The sequence below is a fragment of the Physeter macrocephalus genome, chromosome 14 (genome assembly GCF_002837175.3).
Source record: "Physeter macrocephalus isolate SW-GA chromosome 14, ASM283717v5, whole genome shotgun sequence".
In the NCBI taxonomy this organism is placed as follows: Eukaryota; Metazoa; Chordata; class Mammalia; order Artiodactyla; family Physeteridae; genus Physeter; species Physeter macrocephalus.
The window spans coordinates 67,620,139-67,640,578 of NC_041227.1; the positions used below are offsets into that span (position 1 = coordinate 67,620,139).

At 45.7% G+C, this 20,440-nt stretch overlaps 1 protein-coding gene across 1 annotated transcript; it reads right to left on the reverse strand.

The window, feature by feature from the left end:
* Positions 1 to 1,407: 1,407 nt before the first annotated feature.
* Positions 1,408 to 7,707, reverse strand: ITGAL (integrin subunit alpha L). The gene is made up of 7 exons (XM_028499718.2): positions 7,460 to 7,707; positions 6,277 to 6,379; positions 5,561 to 5,655; positions 5,384 to 5,451; positions 3,040 to 3,157; positions 2,785 to 2,915; positions 1,408 to 1,557 (listed from the first exon to the last, which is right to left on the reverse strand). The coding sequence occupies exons 1-7, from the start codon at positions 7,512 to 7,514 to the stop codon at positions 1,408 to 1,410; spliced, it is 720 nt and encodes a 239-aa protein (XP_028355519.1). The 5' UTR covers positions 7,515 to 7,707.
* Positions 7,708 to 20,440: the final 12,733 nt, after the last annotated feature.

Here is a 20,440-nt window from a genome sequence, read left to right on the forward strand (position 1 = left end):
CAGCCAGATGGTCAAGAATTATTTATGAAATACATTTTCACGACCGTTTCTTTTTGTTCCCACAGTTGACACCTTTTGGGGTATCTTCCCATCCTGTGGCGACCCAGTTCTCTAAGAACTTCCTCCTTCCCAGTGGAGGTGGGACCCCTGAATCCATGTGACTCTACGCCATGAAGCAGAACAAGGCCTTAGCTGGGTTGACCCATGGACACACAATCTAGGCTCAGCCAGTCAGATTTCCTCTCCTAGAAGCTAGAATTCAGGTTGTTCACCTGAATTGAGGAATTGAGGCTGCCATTTTTTTTCAATGGACATTGTTTGATCATGTACCCACCAGAGCCATTTACAGAGAGAAGAATGAAGTAGACATGACAGGTCAAGTAAGCCCCAGAAGAAAAGAGCTGGAAACACATGCAGAGTCTTGAGATGCATCACATGCATGTTTAACTTCCGCAAATCCAACTATACATGCTTGGCAAAGAAATATAAATGAAAAATACAAGTGTAATAGTCCAGGAGATCCTTTCTGCTGTTTCACTCAATCTGAGCGTACGCCCCGGAGGAGCGGGAGATAGGAGACGTAATTCTCGTATTCCCCAAAGGGTCTCAGTTTCCATGGCCACTCTAATGTTTCAATACAGGTATTTAAAAAATACACAATATGGCCCTTTCACACAGTCCAACTACATCCATCTAGGCCTCAATTTAAACATAGTAATCTGATCCTACTCTGGGTTAGTAGGTTTAGAAAATCAGGATATGCTAGTTTCCAATACGGGACTTGGATGTATTGACTCTTCAAAGAATAATTCAAAAATAATTTGACTCTTTGAGATTTGTCTTCATACACTGACTTCAAAAGCTGATCCCCAACTAAGGTGTGACTCTCCCGTGGCTGCCATCATTCACAATCTCCTTTCAAGTTCTGGTTCTAATCCCTCACGAGGCCTGGAAATATTCTCTGTCCCAGAGGTTCACGAGCTATCCCTGCAACCTCTCATGAATTCCCCTTTGGGATTCAGTTGGTGTAGAATCCTGTTATAATCAGAAGAACCCTGGAATTCCCTAGCGGTCCAGTGGTTAGGAGTTTGTGCTTTCACCGCCCAGGGCCCAGCTTCAATCCCTGGTCGGGGAACTAAGATCCCACAAGCCACGTGGCGTGGCCAAAAATAAATAAATAAAAATAAAACAGAATCAAAAGAACCTGGACTATAACACAATATTGCAAATCAACTATATACTTCAATAATAATAATAATAGAGAACCTGGAATAAAATTGCTCCACCAGAATGCTTACAATAACCTGCCCCTTGCTGAACCCACCTGTTGAGTTCCTACACCTTGCAACTTGAAGAAGCTAGTACAAACAGAACAACCGACGGATGGGCTCTCTCACGAAAGGGAACTCACGCGACATAGTTGATGGCACCAAAGGTGTTGGTCAACAGGCGCATGTGTTCGACTTTGGCAAGCAGAATATCAGGGTCCTTCTGTTTAACATAATCCAAGAAAGTAAATTCTGTTTTGTAGGTTGAGGAAAACTGAACAGCCGCAAACTAGAAAAAGGAAGGAAGACATAAAATGTCATTACATAGTCCTTCCCACTTGTTTGCTCCAATCTCTACTTCTTTTTTATAAGTTTATTTTCTTTTATAAACTTATTTATTTATTTTTGGCTGCGTTGGGTCTTCATTGCTGCCCTCAGGCTTTCTCTACTTGTGGCAAGCGGGGGCTACTCTTCGTTGTGGTGCGCGGGCTTCTCATTGCGGTGGCTTCTCCTGTTGCAGAGCACGGGCTCTAGGCGCGCAGGCTTCAGTAGTTGTGGCATGCGGGCTCAGTAGTTGTGGCTCGTGGGCTCTAGAGCACAGGCTCAGTGGTTGTGGCGCACGGGCTTAGTTGCTCCGCGGCATGTGAGATCTTCCCGGACCAGGGCTTGAACCCGTGTCTCCTGCATTGGCAGGCGGATTCTTAACCACTGCACCACCAGGGAAGTCCCACCCATCTCTACTTCTTATCCAGGACCTGGGCAACCCAACTCTACATTCCTGCCTTGAATCATTCTTTTGTTTTGTTTTGTTTTGTTTTGTTTTTTCGGCCACACCTCTCGGCATGCATGCGGGATCTTGGTTCCCCAACCAAGGATGGAAACCATGCCCCCGGCAGTGGAAGCATGGATTCACCAGGGAAGTCCCTCGAATCATTCTTTTGAAAATGAGGCTGTATATAAACAAACACAGAAATAAATCAACCTGGAACCCCTTATGGAGTGCTGTCTGCTGGGCTCTGGTTCTCTGGGTTCTGCCTACCTCACCAATAGAGATGGTTCCCAGCAACCATATTTCTGCTGAATGACCCTGCTAAACAGAATACAGTTTGACTGGGACTGAGGTGAGGCCAGTCAGAATCTCTTCTCTGAGAAATTGGAATTTGCAGAGGGAGGGGTTGCTTGAGAGGAAGATTGGAAACCAAAAAAACAAACAAAAAAAAACCACAAAAACCTCCTGAAACTTTAACATGTGAACTTGGGAGCTTTCCACAGGCCCATGTGATCCAAAGAAGCTGAGAGCCAGTCTACAGAGAGAAAGAGAAAGAGAGAAGGAAGCAAGAGCCAAAAAAAAAAAAACAGAAATGAGAATTAGGGAGAATCCTGGAAGCAGAGGTCCAGTAATAGGCATGCCCTTAGGTTCTAGAGACACCTTGTACTAAATTTTCCCTTTATGCCCTTAGCTAGCTCAGGTAGGCATCTATTGCCTACAACCAGGAATCCTAACTAATATATTTACCTGGTAGGAAGAGTTGCTGAGTTTCTTCATCACATCCTTCATGAAGTCCAGAATTTTCTGAAATTCATCTTGCTGCAAGCTCCTTGAGCCATCAAACAGAAATACCAAGTCTACGTTGCCCTTTATACATTCTACAGAGGCCAGACACAGAGGGACTTGGTAAAGGGTCTCTGGGGGCTGGCCTGCCCATGCCAGTTCCCGTGTATGGGCAACCACTTGTAGGTATTTTTACCTACTGGATCCCCCGTTCCTTACCCTGATAACCAGGGTGCCCTTCCAGCACCGGACCCCTCAGATTCTGGCGGAAGAGGTAACACAGGCCACTTAGATAGATGTTCTGGTCACATGTCCGAGACAGCCCAGGGTCACAGGCCTGAAGGAATCAAAGATTTTTAAAAAAGGTCGGGGCTGCCTCTTGCTGTACAAGTGTAATAGTCCAGGAGATCCTGGATGGGAATGATGCCTCATTCCCATCATCCAACTGGTTATTAAAGCAAGGTAATTCGGCCTCCAGGTATCTTGTATCAGTCTCTCCATCCCTGCTACCAATGTTATATGCCAACGGATGCTCGCTGCCTATAGGACGAAGTCTAAACTCCTTAGTTTGGCATTCATATAGTTTACAGCAGGCACTATCCTACATTTCCAAACCCATCCCCTTCTATTTCCAATTACACATTCTGTGTTTAAGCCAAATCAAATGACTCCCTATTCCCAGAATATACAACGATGTTTCTTTCACTTATGACTATCTTTCCTGCCAGACTGTAATTTCTTGAAAGTCAGGGCTCATGTCATGGTCATCTTTGCATCTCACTCGCCTTCCCCCATCAGAACCCAGCACAATGCCTGGCGTGTCAGAGTAGCTAAGTAATCAAGCTCCGATTAAATACTGGATAAATATTTCACTCGCTTAGCCTTCTATTTCTTATATACCTGTGTCAGAAGGATGCTGCTGGGATGAACTGTAAAGAGTAATGGACTTGTAATCAAATAGGAATTATATTCAAATCCTGGCTCTACCTCTTTAAAACCATGTAACCTTGACCAGGTCTTTTAACCCCTTTGGTCCTGTTTCCTCATGTGTAAAATCTGTATACTGATCCCTATCTCACCTGAGTGTCTTGGGGGTTAAAAGAGATAACCAGGGCTTCCCTGGTGGCGCAGTGGTTGGGAGTCCGCCTGCCGATGCAGGGGACGCAGGTTCGTGCCCCGGTCCGGGAGGATCCCATATGCCGCGCGCAGAGCGGCTGGGCCCGTGAGCCATGGCCGCTGGGCCTGCGTGTCCGGAGCCTGTGCTCCACAACGGGAGAGGCCAAAACAGTGAGAGGCCCGCATACCGCAAAAAAAAAAAAAAAAAAAAAAAAAGAGATAACCAGTGTTTCCCAAACTTTAGGCGTTTGTGTACCAGTTCACAATTTCTGTCATATGGGCATATCATCCACACTATTATTTACTTAATATGTTATTTAACTAAAATTTACTTTAAAAAAATTGAAGTATGGTTGATTTACAATGTTGTGTTAGTTTTTGGAGTACAGCAAAGTGATTCAGCTATATATATATATATATACATACATTCTTTTTCATATTTTCTTTTCCATTATGGTTTATGACAAGATATTAAATATAGTTCCCTGTGCTATACTATAGGACCTTATTGGGGGAGGGGGGATGGAGAAGGGAAGGATTGGGAGTTTGGGATTAGCAGATACAAACTATTATATATAGGATGGATAAACAACAAGGTCCTACTGTACGGCACAGGAAACTATATTCAATATCCTGTGATAAACCATAATGCAAAAGAATGTGAAAAAGAACGTATGTATAACTGAGTCACTATGCTGTATAGCAGAAATTGACACAACGTTGTAAATCAATTATACTTCAATAAAATTAAAAACAAAAACAAAAAACAAAACCCAAGAGGAACTTGTTGTTTAAAATTTACTTTTTTAAACTTTAGCCTCATCCTATGCAATGCGAGCCAAGAAATCATGAATTTAATGTACCTGTTGAATATTTTTTCTAATAAGCCATTAAATAAATATATGACGATTAAAACATTAAAAGTTGTGTACCACCCCAAATCACCTTGTATATTAACGGTCACAGATACTGCACATTTGGAAAAAACACTGAGATAACTAAGGTCTCAAAAATAGCTGACTGATAGATGGTTCTCAATAAACACTGACTGAATCTGAAGTTTTCGGATGCCTATAATCTTCTATAGCACGGGGCCCCACCCCCTCGGTCCGCGGACCGCTACCCTTCTGGGGCCTGTTAGGAACTGGGCCTCACGGCAGGAGGCGAGCGCCGGCTAGCAAGCAAACCTTCATCTGCCTCTCCCCATGGCCTCCCTTCACCGCCTGAACCATCCGCCCATAGCTCGCAATACCGCCTGTACCATCCCCCATCCCCCCGCCAGCCCGGTCAGTGGAAAAATTGTCTTCCATGAAACCAGTCCCTGGTGCCAAAAAGGTTGGGGACCGCTGTTCTATAGGATCTTTAATCCACTTTTTTCTTTCCTTTGTCTCCCTTTCCTAGCATCAAGCTTCACAGGAGCTGATATCACACTGTACAGAACTCTTACCAAAAGGCTGTCACTTGTGGGGTCTGTCGCCAAGGTCATTCCCAAGTACTTGGAGGTATAGTTGGAACCTGCAGGCACCAGAAGATTGGTCTGGAGGAGCTTAAGCAACCCAGGTGTGATGGGGCCAGCCTCGATTTGCTGATACCATTCCTCCCAGCTCCCAAGTCAGTTACTCACTACTCAGTCTGACTGGCAGGCAGTGTCCAGTGCTTGGCTGGCAGAGATAGAGGTTTCCCGTGTTGTTCCCCTCACCTGGAGCTCCCACGACAACCCTGATGAGAAATCGCATCTGTGAGATGGAGTTGCCCAGGCCTTTACCCACCCACTCCTACCTATTAAGGGGGTTCGGCCCCCCCACAAGATATCTCAAAGCAATTCAGCCACTCCTCTTCTGGGTGACTCCTCAGCCCCCGTCTCGTCCCTATGGAATCCCAGATAAATAATTCAATATGACAGAATTCTAGAAAGTTAAGGATCTTTTCCATTTGCAGGCCAGAAAAACAGAGGCCCAGAGAATGATCTGCTAGAACGTCACATTATGAGTTCATTCAATCTGCCAACAATTCAAAAGTCATTTATGGCCTACCTGCTATGTGCTAGGCTGTGGTATGTACTAGGGAGGGGTGGGGATTAGAGAGAAAAACCAAATCTCTGCCATCAAGGAGCTCACTGTCTAGTCTGGGAAAGAGTCTGGAATCTAGGAAGTGTGGCAAAGTGTTTTAGGGGTTGTGATACATATCCCCTTCTATTAGGCACTTATAAGGTGCTTTAATGATGGAGGGTCCTCATCCTACTATCTGATGGCCTTGCTCCTGTTGCTTGGGTCCCACCACGGACTCCTCAAAACAGGAAGGTCCTGGCCAGGGCAGGGAGGAACTGCGGCGACAGCTCACCCATTTCCAACCTGCAAGACGCGGTACCCAAAATGCCTCCCGGCGTGTGGGATGGAGAAATTTTGCACGTGTCGCGCATCCAGGTTGTAGCTCCAGGCTGGGGCTGAGGGAGACCAGGACCAGGTCAGCCACTTCCGGCCAGACATCCCCCACAACCACCCCAGAGCGGCGGGCATTGATTGGCCGCAACCCACGTGCCCCCAGTGGGCGGCCTCACCCCCAAAGACCTCTCTTCCTTCTCCCCAGGTCTCCCACACCCGGGGCAGGGCTGGCAGCCCATTTCCTGGACTCCAGGAAATGTGGAAGCAACTCCCTACTACCCAGAGCTCTGGTAGCTCCAGGGCCTGGGGAGGACACACAACTTCCCGACTGGCCCATCAGCAAAGAAGGAAGGATGAGAAGGCAGAGGCCCCTGAGAGAGGAGCAGTCCGAAGGGCCCCCCCACCCGGGGGGCGCGGTGGGGATGCCCCAAGGCAGGGTGCATCTCCCCCCACACACCCACTTCTCCCTTGGGTTTGGGGCCCCGTTGCCCTGAAAACTGAGACAATTAGCCTCAGGCTTCCTCCCCGTGAAAGTTCAAGATCCCCTGATCCTGTGAAGCTGCCTCCTCACTCATGTAATGCTCCCTCCCTCCCCACCCCACCATGGACCAGTCTCTGCCATAACCGTTAGATCTCAAATTCCCCCATCACATCCCCCACCTAAGCCCCAAACTGTCCTTTTTGGCCTTGCTTTCCTTCCAGGCCTCAGGCTCATTTCACAGCATCTTAAGATGTCAGAGATGCTGGCCCTGCCATTTGTTCAGATGAAGAGACTGAGGCCCAGAAAGGGGGAAGGGACTTGCCTAAGATGGCAAAGAGAGGTAAAACCATGGGTTGGACTAGACCCTAGACCAGCTGTCCATACCCATTAACCATCCCCCTTTTTTAAGGGCCCACTGCCCCATCTCTCACTGCTGCCACCTTTGTCTCCCTTTTCTGTCTTTTCCTTCAGACCTTGCCTATACTTTGGACTCTGACTTTCTTTCTTTTCCCCCTTCTGCCTCCAGGATTCCTGGGCCCCACGTTACCTATGGCCAATCCCACACTTAAAACAGCTGCTCATTTACTCTGGTTCCACAAAGCCCTGCAGTTTCCCTGGTCACAGACACATGTCCCCTCCCCTCCCCACCTCTCTTGCCTACCAAAGAGAAAAGGCCCAGACAGCAGCAGCCTCATCACCATGATGCAGGAATTCATCTTTCAAGGGGCTGGAGGCACCCGACCCAGGTGCAGTCTCAGAGGGCTCTTGGGATTTACTGGCAACCTAGACAGGGTGAAAGAGGGAAATGATAATGCCTCGGGGCCTCTTGCAGTGGAACTTTCTCACAGAGGCGCCAGGCTGGTGACACTGCACTGGGGGAGAGAGGGTTGTGCCTGGAGGGGTTGTGAAACCGCATGCGTTCAGAGAGGAAGTGTAAGCAGGTTAAAGACACTTCCTGTGCCCGCTTGCATTTTCTTATCATCCAGGGGCAGGCAGCGCAGTAGTGCTGCCCAAGAGCTGCTGTGTCTCAGTCCTTCACCAGCACACAAACTTAAGATTCGTTAAAACTCAGTGGAGGATTGGTCAGATGATCTGTGGTACAACCGTAATGGAATGCTGTGTAGCCACAAAAAAGAAGGAGGATTGAAAAAAAATAAGATGGGGTGGGAAGAATGATATAGCTTTCTCTTGACGTTGGAAGATGCCCATGATCTACTCCCCATCGAAGAAAACAAACAAGTTACAGAACAGTATATTTAATAATTCGTTCTGAGTCTAAAACACAAACAAAAAATAATAATTTCCACAGAATGGGAGAGATATGATTTGCAAGTCATCTGATATGGGACTTGTATCCAGAATATATAAAGAACTCTTGTGGGACTTCCCTGGTGGTCCAGTGGTTAAGACTCTGCCCTTCCCCTATAGGGGTCACGGGTTCCATCCCTGGTCAGGGAACTAAGATCCCACATGCCGTGCAGCACTGCCAGAAAAGGAAAAAAAACAACAATGACAAAACGAAACAGAATATATAAAGAACTCCTGTAACTCAATGGTAAAAAGACAACCCAGTTTTCAAGTGGGCAAAGGATTTGAATAGATATTTCTCCAAAGACAATATATAAAATGGCCACTCAGTACACGAAAATGTTCAACATTATTAGTCATTAGAGAAATACAAATCAAAACCAAAAGATACCGCTTCACACCCACGAGGATGGTTAGAATAAAAAAGAAAGAAAGAAACTAAGTGTTCGTGAGAATGTGGAGAAATGGGAACTCTTGTACTTTGCCAGTGGGAATTTAAGCTGGTGCAGCTACTGTGGAAAACAGTTTGACAGTTCCTCAAAAAAGTTACACATAGTTTCCATGTGACCTAGCAATTCCTAGGTCTAGACCCAAAAGAATTGAAAATATGTTCACAAAAAAACTTATACACGAGTGCTCATAACAGAATTATTCATATTAGCCAAAAACTGGAAACAATGCAAATGTCTACCAACTGATGAATGGATAAACAAAATGTGGTCTATTCATACAGTGGAATATTATTCAGTCATTAAAAAAGAATGAAGTATTGGTACATTCTACAATGTTTGTCCATGTAGAATGTTTGTACATTCTACAAGCATTCTACAATGTTTGTCCATGGACAAACCTTGAGAACCATGCTAAGTGAAACAAGTCAGGCACAAAAGGTCAGATATTGTATGATTGCATTTACATGAAATGTCCAGGATAGGCAAATCTGTAGAGACAGAAAATAGATGAGTGGTTGTCAGGATGGGGGGAGTGGAGAATGTGGAGTGACTGCTCTTGGGTATAGAGATTTTTTTTTGGAGTGATGAAATGTTCTGGAATTAGATAGTGGTGATGGTTGCACAACTTTCTGAATATATTTTTATTTATTTTTTATTTTTTAAAAAAATTTTATTTTATTTATTTACTTTGGGCTGTGTTGGGTCTTCGTTGCTGCGTCTGGGCTTTCTCTAGTTGTGTTGACGGGCTTCTTGTTGCAGTGGCTTCTCTTGTTGTGGAGCACGGGCTCTAGGCGTGCAGGCTTCAGTAGTTGTGGCACGGGGGCTCAGTAGCTGTGGCTTGCGGGCCCCAGAGCGCAGGCTCAGTAGTTGTAGCCCCCGGGCCTAGCTGTTCTGCAGCATGTGGGATCTTCCCGGACCAGGGCTCGAACCTGTGTCCCCTGCATTGGCAGGTGGATTCTTAACCGCTGCGCGGGAAGCCCCTGGATATATTTTTAAAAAACACTAAATGGTATGTGATTTATATTTGGAAAAAAAAAAAAGAAAGAAAAATGGAAGTTGAAATTATGGGTGTGTTTGTAAAAAAAAAAAAATCTGAAAGGACACACAACCAAACTCCAAACAGTGATTACCTCTGCAGAATACGGATTACACATTTCTGCATTATCTGGAAGAGGGTGTATAACTTGGGTAATTTTAAAAAATTAAAATATTAAAAACACAACAGAATAGAGGAAGTGTATTTGTTTATGGGAAAGTGATACTGATACACTTCATATTCTCTCTGTTGAGAGGAAATCCTGCTCAACCTGCAAGGCCACTTCCAGTGTCGCTGCCCTGGAGAAGGCTTTTGCAGTCAGATTACCCACAATCTACTGCCAGGCAGTTACAACTTGACAAGCTGGCTCTTGATAATTAGATGATATTAAACAGTCTTTTTCAAATTCAGTTAAAATCAGATAAGTCAGACTGATTTCTTTGATTCTCTGTACAGCAGTTTCAATTTACAGCTAACCAAATTCTTTTGTTTTGTTCTGCAATTACAAAAAGAATATACATTTTAAAATTCAAACATCACAGAAGTGTATAAAGTAAAAGGATCAAAACTCTAGAATAGGGTTTCCTTGGTGGCGCAGTGGTTGAGAGTCCGCCTGCCGATGCAGGGGACACGGGTTCGTGCCCCGGTCCGGGAAGACCCCACGTGCCGCGGAGCGGCTGGGCCCGTGAGCCATGGCCGCTGAGCCTGCGCGTCCGGAGCCTGTGCTCCGCAATGGGAGAGGCCACAACAGTGAGAGGCCCGCGTACCGCAAAACGAAACTCTAGAATAACCATGGTTACCAGTTTGGAGCCATACGTTCTTCACGACAAAAAATTATTAGTTCTAGTAGTTAACCATACAGGTTTGATCTGTTTGGAAAAACTATAATTCTCCTCTCACCACGGAACATCTAATCCAGAATTGAGTCAAATTAGCCGTCTCCAGTGTGAAGGTTTTCCTTTACACCAGCTTCAAATTTTAGATGCTTGAGTTAGGGCTTAAATTTATAGAAACTTTAAGTGTATCAGTAGCAACGAATAGAACACCTGGGATGAAAGGATTCGGGAAACAATCTCAGAGTCTCCATTGCTTGGATTATATAAGTTTATGTGTATGTTTCAGCAGGTGGGTATACTCATTTGTGTATTTATCATGTTCTGGTTTTCAGTTTAAAAAAACAAAATAATTTTATATAATATATATATATATTTTTTCCCCCACTTCTTTTCAAGGTTTATAAGGCTGAGGAACTATAAAGTACATGTAAGCCCCAAAGATTCTAGGAAGTCAGGGGCTCAATGCAGGAGAGAGCAGGTGATTCCCCTGAAGAGCTGGGCTGCAAAGATCTCAGGCTGGGACCACATGGGGAAGGCCTGAGGGGCAGGATGCACCTTACACACACACACACACACACACACACACACACACACACACACACACACACACACTTCTTCCCTAGTCATGTTCGCCAGCTGCCTTCATCATAACTGAGACTGTCAGTTCTCTGAGGGCCCAGATCCTCTGAACTGTCTCTCCATTCCATCCCTTCTGTTAGAACCTCCATCAGTTTTCACCTGAACAATTTATTGCCACTGCAGCTCTTCTTTCCCTCAGTCCCCTCCCCCTAGAGAAGGTTCTACCTCCCAGGTACTACCACAGTAGCCTTGAGAAACCTGAGCATGTCTCTCTCACGCTCTAAAACCCCTGATGAGTCCCTTCTTCCCTAGTCATGTTCGCCAGCTGCCTTCATCATAACTGAGACTGTCAGTTCTCTGAGGGCCCAGATCCTCTGAACTGTCTCTCCATTCCATCCCTTCTGTTAGAACCTCCATCAGTTTTCACCTGAACAATTTATTGCCACTGCAGCTCTTCTTTCCCTCAGTCCCCTCCCCCTAGAGAAGGTTCTACCTCCCAGGTACTACCACAGTAGCCTTGAGAAACCTGAGCATGTCTCTCTCACGCTCTAAAACCCCTGATGAGTCCCCTTTTGCACACACAAGGTCGAGTCCGAGCTCCTTGGTATGGCTTTCAGGGGCCTCGTTGCCTCTCTGTGCCCCATGGTCTAACCTACCGAATGTCTCCTCAGTGGGCAAACAGACCAAGCACCTAGAGAAAAGTTTATGAAACACAAAGTGTTGGCCATACTCGCACCCCTTTCTGAGGAAAGCAGCTTCAGTAGGTGGTTTCTGTATGATGTCATATTGGTTGCATCAGATGAACAGTGTGGAACGGATTCTGTTGGCGTGGTGATGGCTGACTGGACCCGAGGTGATGCCTGGGGCAAAGATGGCCACGGATAGACTGGACTCAACACATGCAGCTCCCTCCAGGATGGCTTGGTTGTTCCACTTATGAATTGTTCCACACAGGGTCATGAAAATGGACTCAAACATATCACGTCACAGAGGAGTGACAAATGAGATCTCAGATTGGGAAGTTCCAGGTTACACAGAATCCATGCAACTAAGACTGAGCCAGTGGGCTGGATGCCTCAAGTCTGTGTGTCCTCTGTGGGGTAAAATGATCTTAATGATGTCTTATTTTTCCATAGGTTCATCTGAAAACGATGAGAGAGAATTTTCTCTTGCTCCACTCAAGAGAGCAAACAGGACTTTGTATCACGCTCTTTTGTATCTTCATCACTGCTCATTCCATGGTCCAAGCCATCACCATCTTGTGCCCAGATTTTGTTTTTTGCATCAGATTATTTTATATTTTTTGATAAATATATCAATGCAAATAATACTGTAATCCATGTTCCCTTCTCCTCATGCCCTGGAAGCAATAATTACAATTGTTTGAGGGTAATGATGCTTTTATATTTTAGCATGTATAAATATCACACATATATATATCTATATATGTGTGATATTTATGACTTTTAATTGACATAAAATGATTTCAAAACTGTATAAAATGTTCTGCACTTTGGTAACTCAATATTATGTCTATGAGATCAATAAAAGTGAATATATATAATTCTGGTTTATCCATTTTGATAGCTGTATAATATTCCATTGTTTGGATATGCTCATATGCAGTCTTCCTTTTCTGATAGATGTTGAGTTGTAACGTTTCAGTAAAAATCCGAGTATATGTCTTTTTGTATATTCTTTATAAATTCCCTTATAGTATACCTCCAAGAAAATTTTAAGTCATAAGGCAGACCCATCTTCAAAGACAATATATAATAATGCCTGGTAATAAATTGTCTTTCAGAGTAGTTAATGGCAATTCTACCAATTCTCCTTTTCTTTATTTGTCAATATCTCACTTTTTTTCCCTTGATGTTGTTGTTGACTGAAAAAGCACTGCACACCGTAAAAGCAGTGAGTTTCAGTTTTTTTTAATTAATTAATTAATTAATTAATTAATTAATTTATTTATTTAGGCTGTGTTGGGTCTTCGTTTCTTTGCGAGGGCTTTCTCTAGTTGCGGCGAGCGGGTGAGAGGGCTTTCTCTAGCTGTGGCAAGCGCGGGCCTCTCACTATCGTGGCCTCTCGTTGCGGAGCACAGGCTCCAGACGCGCAGGCTCAGTAATTCTGGCTCACGGGCCCAGCCACTCCGTGGCATGTGGGATCTTCCCAGACCAGGGCTCGAACCTGTGTCCCCTGCACTGGCAGGCAGATTCTCAACCACTGCGCCACCAGGGAAGCCCCCTTATGATGTCTTTTTGGCAATTTTTTTTTTTTTTTCCCCCCCGGTATGCGGGCCTCTCACCGCTGTGGCCTCTCCCACCGCGGAGCACAGGCTCCGGACGCGCAGGCCCAGCGGCCATGGCGCAGACTCTCAACCACTGCGCCACCAGGGAAGCCCGAATTTCAGTTTTATTGGGGGACCTTATTGAGAACTATATAGCCCAGGAGACAGCCTCTCAGATTGCTCTGAAGAGGTAGGGGAGGAGCCAGTATATATGTGATTTTTTTGGCTGGGAAAAACATGTAGTCAATCATACATCTTGGTAAAAGATCACTAATCTAATCATAAAACCCAGATATCTCAAGTTAATGATCTTAGTATCTACGTCTGGGAAGATGCAAGAATCTGGGGTCATTGACATTCTCCCTTAGATATGCATCTTAATTATCTATATCCAAAACACAGAAAGCTCCATCTTACTTTTCTCCTTCCGGAATTCCCTTCCAGGTGCACTGTCGGTGGGCAACTGCAGTGGGTTGCAACTTAATCCTTACAGAACTGGAATGGTGGGGGGCAACATTCTTTGTTTACCTTGTAATGTCCAGTTTTGTCTATTAAGCCATATATGTAAATATATATATATCTTATTAACTTAATTTCCCTTCTCTGATAGACCTAGTGGCAGGGCAGGAATAAAGACGCAGATGTAGAAAATAGACTTGAGGACAAGGGGGGGAAGGGGAGGCTGGGACGTAGAGAGAGAGTGGCATGGACATATATACACTACCAAATGTAAAATAGATAGCTAGTGGGAAGCTGCTGCATAGCACAGGAGATCAGCTCGGTGCATTGTGACGACCTAGAGAGATGGGATAGGGAGGGTGGGAAGGAGGCTCAAGAAGGAGAGGATATGGGGATATATGTATACATATAGCTGATTCACTTTGTTGTACAGCAGAAACTAACACAACATTGAAAAGCAATTATACTCCAATAAAGATGTTGCGCGTCCGGAGCCTGTGCTCCGCAATGGGAGAGGCCACAACAGTGAGAGGCCCGCGTACCGCCAAAAAAAAAAAAAAAATTTCCCTTCTTTTACAAAGTTATAACAGATGATAAAGTAGGAGATTTAGATCACTGGCTTATTATAAAAAGCTGTAGTTCAGGAACAGTCAGATGGAAAAAATGCACAGGGCAGGGTGTGAGGAGAGAGTTTCCCTGCCCTCTCCAGGCACCTCCACATGCTCACCAACCCAGAAGCTCCTTGTGCCCAGCTTTTGTGGCAGTTTCCTAACTAGTGGGTCCTGCTTCCAACCTTGCCTCTGCTACGGTCAGAGGGGTCCTTTAAAAATATGTCAGATCACGTCACTTTCTTGCTCAAAACCTTCCAGTGGTTCCTCATGTCACTCAAAATACCAGCCAAAGTTCTCACCGTGTCCCACAAAGGCTTAACTCATCAGACATCTCATCATCTGTTTGAGCTCGTCCCCCTCCAGCTTAGTCCTTTCCAGCCTCACTGCTGTCCCGGCCCTTTGATCATCCATCACTCCTTTGCCTCAGGGCACTTGTTCTCCTGCAGGCTCCTTCCCTCACCTCCTCGAGGTTCCTTAGCACTTATAAACTGCTTCTACTATCTATTTTCCTTATTCATCCAGTTTATTGTCCATCTTCCCTACTGGAATGTAAACTCCACTTGGACTGTTGTTCACTGCTGTATGCCGGGTACCTAGAACAGTGCTTGGAGCAGAGTGGATAAATATTGAATCAGTAAATATTTACTGAATGAATGAGCGCTCGGGGCTGCCCTTGTCCCTAAGGATAGTTAAGAGGCTTTTGCTTTCCAAGGTCTAGGCTCTCAGAAGCAAAAAGCTGTATCATCCAAAACGGAGAGGTTGAAGGAGTTGAAGGAAGAGGGCTGGGGACTTCCCTGGTGGCGCAGTGGTTAAGAATCCGCCTGCCGATGCAGGGGACACGGGTTCGAGCCCTGGTCCGGGAAGATCCCACATGCCGCGGAGCAACTAAGCCCGTGCGCCACAACTACTGAGCCTGCGCTCTAGAGCCCGTGAGCCACAACTACTGAGCCCGCACACTTAGAGCCCATGCTCCGTAACAAAAGAAGCCACCGCAATGAGAAGCCCGCGCACTGCAGCAAGAGTAGCCCCCGCTCACCACAACTAGAGAAAAGCCCGTGAGCAGCAACGGAGACCCAACGCAGCCAAAAATAAATAAATAAAATAAATAAATTTGTTTAAAAACATCTATTTGTTTTCATTTCAGGATGTTAATATCTATTTTAAAAAAAGAAAGAAGAGGGCTGAGTTCCCAGAGCCAGGAATTTATTTAATGACTATATAAAATGACATAATACACTGGGGGCAGGTAAGCAATCTGTTGGCTCTTTCCAGACTGTGAACTGGAGAATAGAGAGAGGATTGGCCAGTTATAAGAGAGGGGAGGGCAGTTCAGACATGCAGAGAAATAGGTGTCATGAGAGATATAAATATGAGCTCCGTGAATGAGGAACAGCGATAGCTTGGAGGGCGGTGTCCACCCCTAATGGCCTCTCTAGCCCCAGTCCACATGGACTCTCACGCTGAAGCTTTTCTCTCCTGTGGCTCTTGGATGAATAAAATATTGACTAGGCAAGGGTGTGGCAGCAGGAAGCTTCTGGGCGCTCAGGGACCAGCGGGCCTCTGGCTGATGTAGTTGGCATCAGGAAACACAGGCTGGGGCCTCCCAGCCTCCCACATGAATCCACCAGGCCTAACTGTCTCGAAACCCAAGACAAATCAGGGCAAAGTTCTCTTTTCAGACTCCCACAGAAGATACGCTGGTGCAAATGCTGCTGGCTGTCATCAGCTGCTGTCTCCCGGCCCAGGCTCCTCACCCACGACTTCCTCTTGGGTGTATCAACACAAGCTGCTTTGGTCAGGATGGTTCTGACACAAGTATCTGGATCACCACAGGGCTCTTTCCCCTTCTTCCCACCTGCCAGGAGGTTAGAAGGAGAAACTCCCCAGAGGAGGAGTTGGAGCCTCAGGGGAGAGGAGGTCACTGAGGCCACCACCCTATTCCAAGGCCCTTATGATCTCATGGCTAGGTGGACGATGCATTCTGAGGTTCTAGAAACTCTACCTGGGTTTTCCCTTTACCTGGAGGGAAGGTTGAGCTGAACACACCACAGGTAGGGATCTTCTAAGGATGGCACCCCTTGGGCATTCACCTGTAGTCCGGGGCCCCCCGTTGTCCCTGATTGACCTCACTTCGAGGGCTCCATTTCCAGCATCTGGGTGTGGGGTTCATTTCTGTGGCCAACAGAGCATACAGTTCAGGGCCAGCAATCTGGGAATCAGCTCTGGGCCGTATCGCCTTACTATGTTGTGCCAGTGAATCTCTTCACCTCTCTGGGCCTTGGTTCCTTCTTCTGTACATTGCCCAGACTTCCATGGGACTCACCAATCTGTGAGCTCAGATAGGATCATATTCATCTTCATACCCCCACGTTGTTGCTTTATGACCCCCACCTGCTAGCACAAGATCTCCAGCTTCCTGCAAATCTTCTGTGCTATTTCAGAAAGTCTTACATACCATTCCCTGGCGTGTAAGCTGCTCCAGGCTTCAAACCTTGGCTGCTATAGCCTAGATAATAGCCACTGTGTATAAGAAGGATCTCTACTCCCCTCTGACAGCTAAGACTTCATTCCTGGGTCAAGCTCATTGTTGTATGAGTCTCCCCTACCTTCAGGAAGCTCCTCTGCTCCCTCTTGAAAAGTTCTTCTATAGGGTCACCTCGGAAGTTTTCCAGGCATGCCCAGTCATTCTTGAACTTCCAAAGTGGCCACAACCCAAGTCTGGCCGGCTTTGTGTACAATGAAGATATCAGTAACGCCCGCCTGATAAAACTTTTTCCAACAAGGAAAAATTTGTTAAAACAAGGAAAATGACTGCCTGCCATCACTCTACCTCAGTGGGAAAAAAGAAAACATTTCCTATCTTCTCACTGGGTAGCTTGAGTCCATCTAGAAAATAGATCCAGAGAATTCCCTGGTGGTACAGTGGTTAGGACTCTGCGCCTTCACTCCTGTGGGTCCAGGTTTGATCTCTGGTCGGGGAACTAAGATCCCACAAGCCGTGCTGCACGGGCAAAAAAAAAAAAAGAGAAAACAAAAACAAAAACAGAACCTGGAAGACTGGTTATTGTAAGATGTGTTTGCACTGTCTGAAGTGTTTGGGAGAATATCTAAATCATTAGGGAGGCCTCCTCCCAGGTCTCACGACCAATCAGAGTCTCCTCAACCCCTCTGCTGTCCCTCCTCCAGCTGAATATTCCTGAAGCTCCTTCAGGAACTATGGACGACTCCCTTCAAGGCCTCGGATGACTCCCTATGAATTTGGACGGTCTCGGCCAAATCTCACATTGTGGTAAGTAATAGGAGCCCATTTGAACTGGCTAAAATTAAAAGAATAAATTTGTTTAAAGGATATCACAAAACCCTTAGGGGAACCCCAAAACAACGGGGTCTTCTGGGTGGCTGGAGAGGGCACCCCATCTTCCCCCATTTTTCCCTTCCTCTCTGCAGGCCACCATTCTCCTCATCTTCAACAAAGCTCGAAAAAGTTTGCCCTTTATTGACCACCTCATCCCAACTTTATATATACTTAATCGAAAAGACCATGGGGGCTAAGATCTCTGAATTTCCACACTCTTAGGAGGGAGAATCTGATTGACACAGCTAGAGTCAAATGTCCTCCCCACAGTAACCAGCTGAGGCCAAGGGAACAGAGTCACATCCTAAATATAAACCAGCATCTGGCCCCCTCGCGTCCTCAATCCCTGGGTGGGGAAGTAGTCCTCAAGCAGAGGTTGTGGGGCTAGGGTGAGGCAGAGACGCCGAAAGTTCTTTGTTTCTTGGGGTAAATTTCAGTCTTACAACATAACTTGGCTCAAACTTTCTTTAGCCTCACGTCCCACTTTTTCTTCCTCAATCTCTCATCAGCCTATCCCACTTGCCTGAAATGTGCATTCCCCGTCACCACGTGTCAAAATCTGCCCAAGATCTTCTCTAAGGCTTTTTAAAAATAATAAATTTATTTATTTATTTTTGGCTGCGTTGGGTCTTCGTTGCTGCACACAGGTTTTCTCTAGTTGCGGAAAGTGGAGGCTACTCTTCGTTGCGGTGCGCGGGCTTCTCACTGCGGTGGCTTCTCTTTGTTGCAGAGCACGGGCTCTAGGCGCTCGGGTTTCAGTAGTTGTGGCTCGCAGTCTCCAGAGCGCAGGCTCAGTAGTTGTGGCGCATGACAGGCTTAGTTGCTCCGCGGCATGTGGGATCTTCCCAGATCAGGGCTCAAACCTGTGTCCCCTGCATTGGCAGGCAGATTCTTAACCACTGCACCACCAGGAAAGCCTTTCTCTAAGGCTTCATGCCAACTTCTCCATGCCATCCTTTATGATAGTTTCCACTAGAAATGTAGTAAGAAAAATTTCAGATTTGAAAGATCTCCTGAATATCACCTAATTCAACCCTCCCTCACCTCACACAAGTCCCTTATATATTACCTCCCACTAAATCTTCAACCAGGCCCTGTTCACACACCTCCAGAGCTGGGATGCTCAGGACCTCTCAAAGAGATCCACTGTGTCTCCGGCATCTCTGCTTGTAGGAAAATGCTTTCTTGTATTACATGCCAGTTTGCCTTCCTGTGACTTCCATGCTTTAGACTTGGTTTTGCCCTGTGGAAATGCCTAAGACTAATCTTTTCACCTTCCCACCCGGAAACCCCTCAGAAATTTGGATATGGCTCATGTCAACCCTTAGTCTTCTCTTTTCCAGGCTGAACATCCTCAGTTATGTCTAATATTCCCCATAAAACAGTCTCAAGTCCTCTGACCATCCCAGGAGGAACACGTTTCGACTACCCTCCTAAAATCTGGTGCCTCAAAATAAGTACAACAGGGATATTCAAGGAAATCTTTAAATTTAAAAAAAAAAGGAAGAAAATAAATTAAATCTCCAACATAATAAGAATTTGGTTATATCGATTAAACAACTCGATTTTATACAATACTATTCAGCCTTTATCAATATACGGTAGATTTACATATACTAGCACAGAAAGATTGTCATGGTAGAAAAAAAGCAAGTTACAGAGCAGTGTGTGTTACATCTTATTTGTCTGCTAGGCAGGAAGTCTGTCTTTCTCAGCTTCTCTCTCTCCCATCTCTCTGCCTCTTAAACATTTCGTTTTTTCGTGTATATGTAAAACAAATTGGGGGGAGGATAATGACTGAATTCTGCATAGTTATTTCTAAATTCTAGAGATGTCTTGAGTTATTTCTAGAATATAGAGGATAAGGTTTGGGGGATCTTTCATGCTATGATTGTTATGTCTGTAATTTTTTTTTTTGTAAAGAGCACATATTACTTTCATAATCAGAAAACAACAACAACACTAATAAAGAATTTGCAATGCTTTGGTGAGCTCTGAATATCAGGGTGTTGATCTATTTCCTCCTTCACATTCTTTTCATTTATTCATTCAACCAACGCTCTCTAAGGCCTTCTCTGTGCCAGACCTGGTGCTGGGCCTTGGGCTCTTAGAGGCTAGCGAAGTGTGATTCTACCTGTGAGAAGCTCACAGATGTCAGAGAAAACCTAGCATAAATGCTAGAACAGAGGAAATCACAGAGCTGAGGGATCACAGTGGGGGGACTTCCTGGAGACTTGAAGATAATAGTGTTTGTTGGCCTTAAAGGGTTTTTGGGTGATTGAGAGCAGCCTTGCAAAGGCCTGGAGGCAGGGAGAGCTGTGCTGTCCTCCGTCCACCCCCTCCAACTTCTTCCCTCTAGTCCAAGCCACCACCATCCCTCACCATCCTCTGCAGCATTCTTCCCCTCCAGTCTATTTTCAACCTAGCAGCCAGAGTGATCTTTCAAAAACACAAAGGCAACCATGTCATCCCCCTGCTCAAAACTAATCTTGTGGCTTCCTCTTTCTATTAGGAGAAAAAGTCCAAAAATCCTCCACATGACCCCTCAGATCTTGCACTCAAGCCATCAGAAAATCTGTTGGTTTCAAAAAATACCCTGACGGGCTTCCCTGGTGGCGCAGTGGCTGAGAGTCCGCCTGCCGATGCAGGGGACACGGGTTCGTGCCCCAGTGCGGGAAGATCCCACATGCCGCGGAGCGGCTGGGCCCGTGAGCCATGG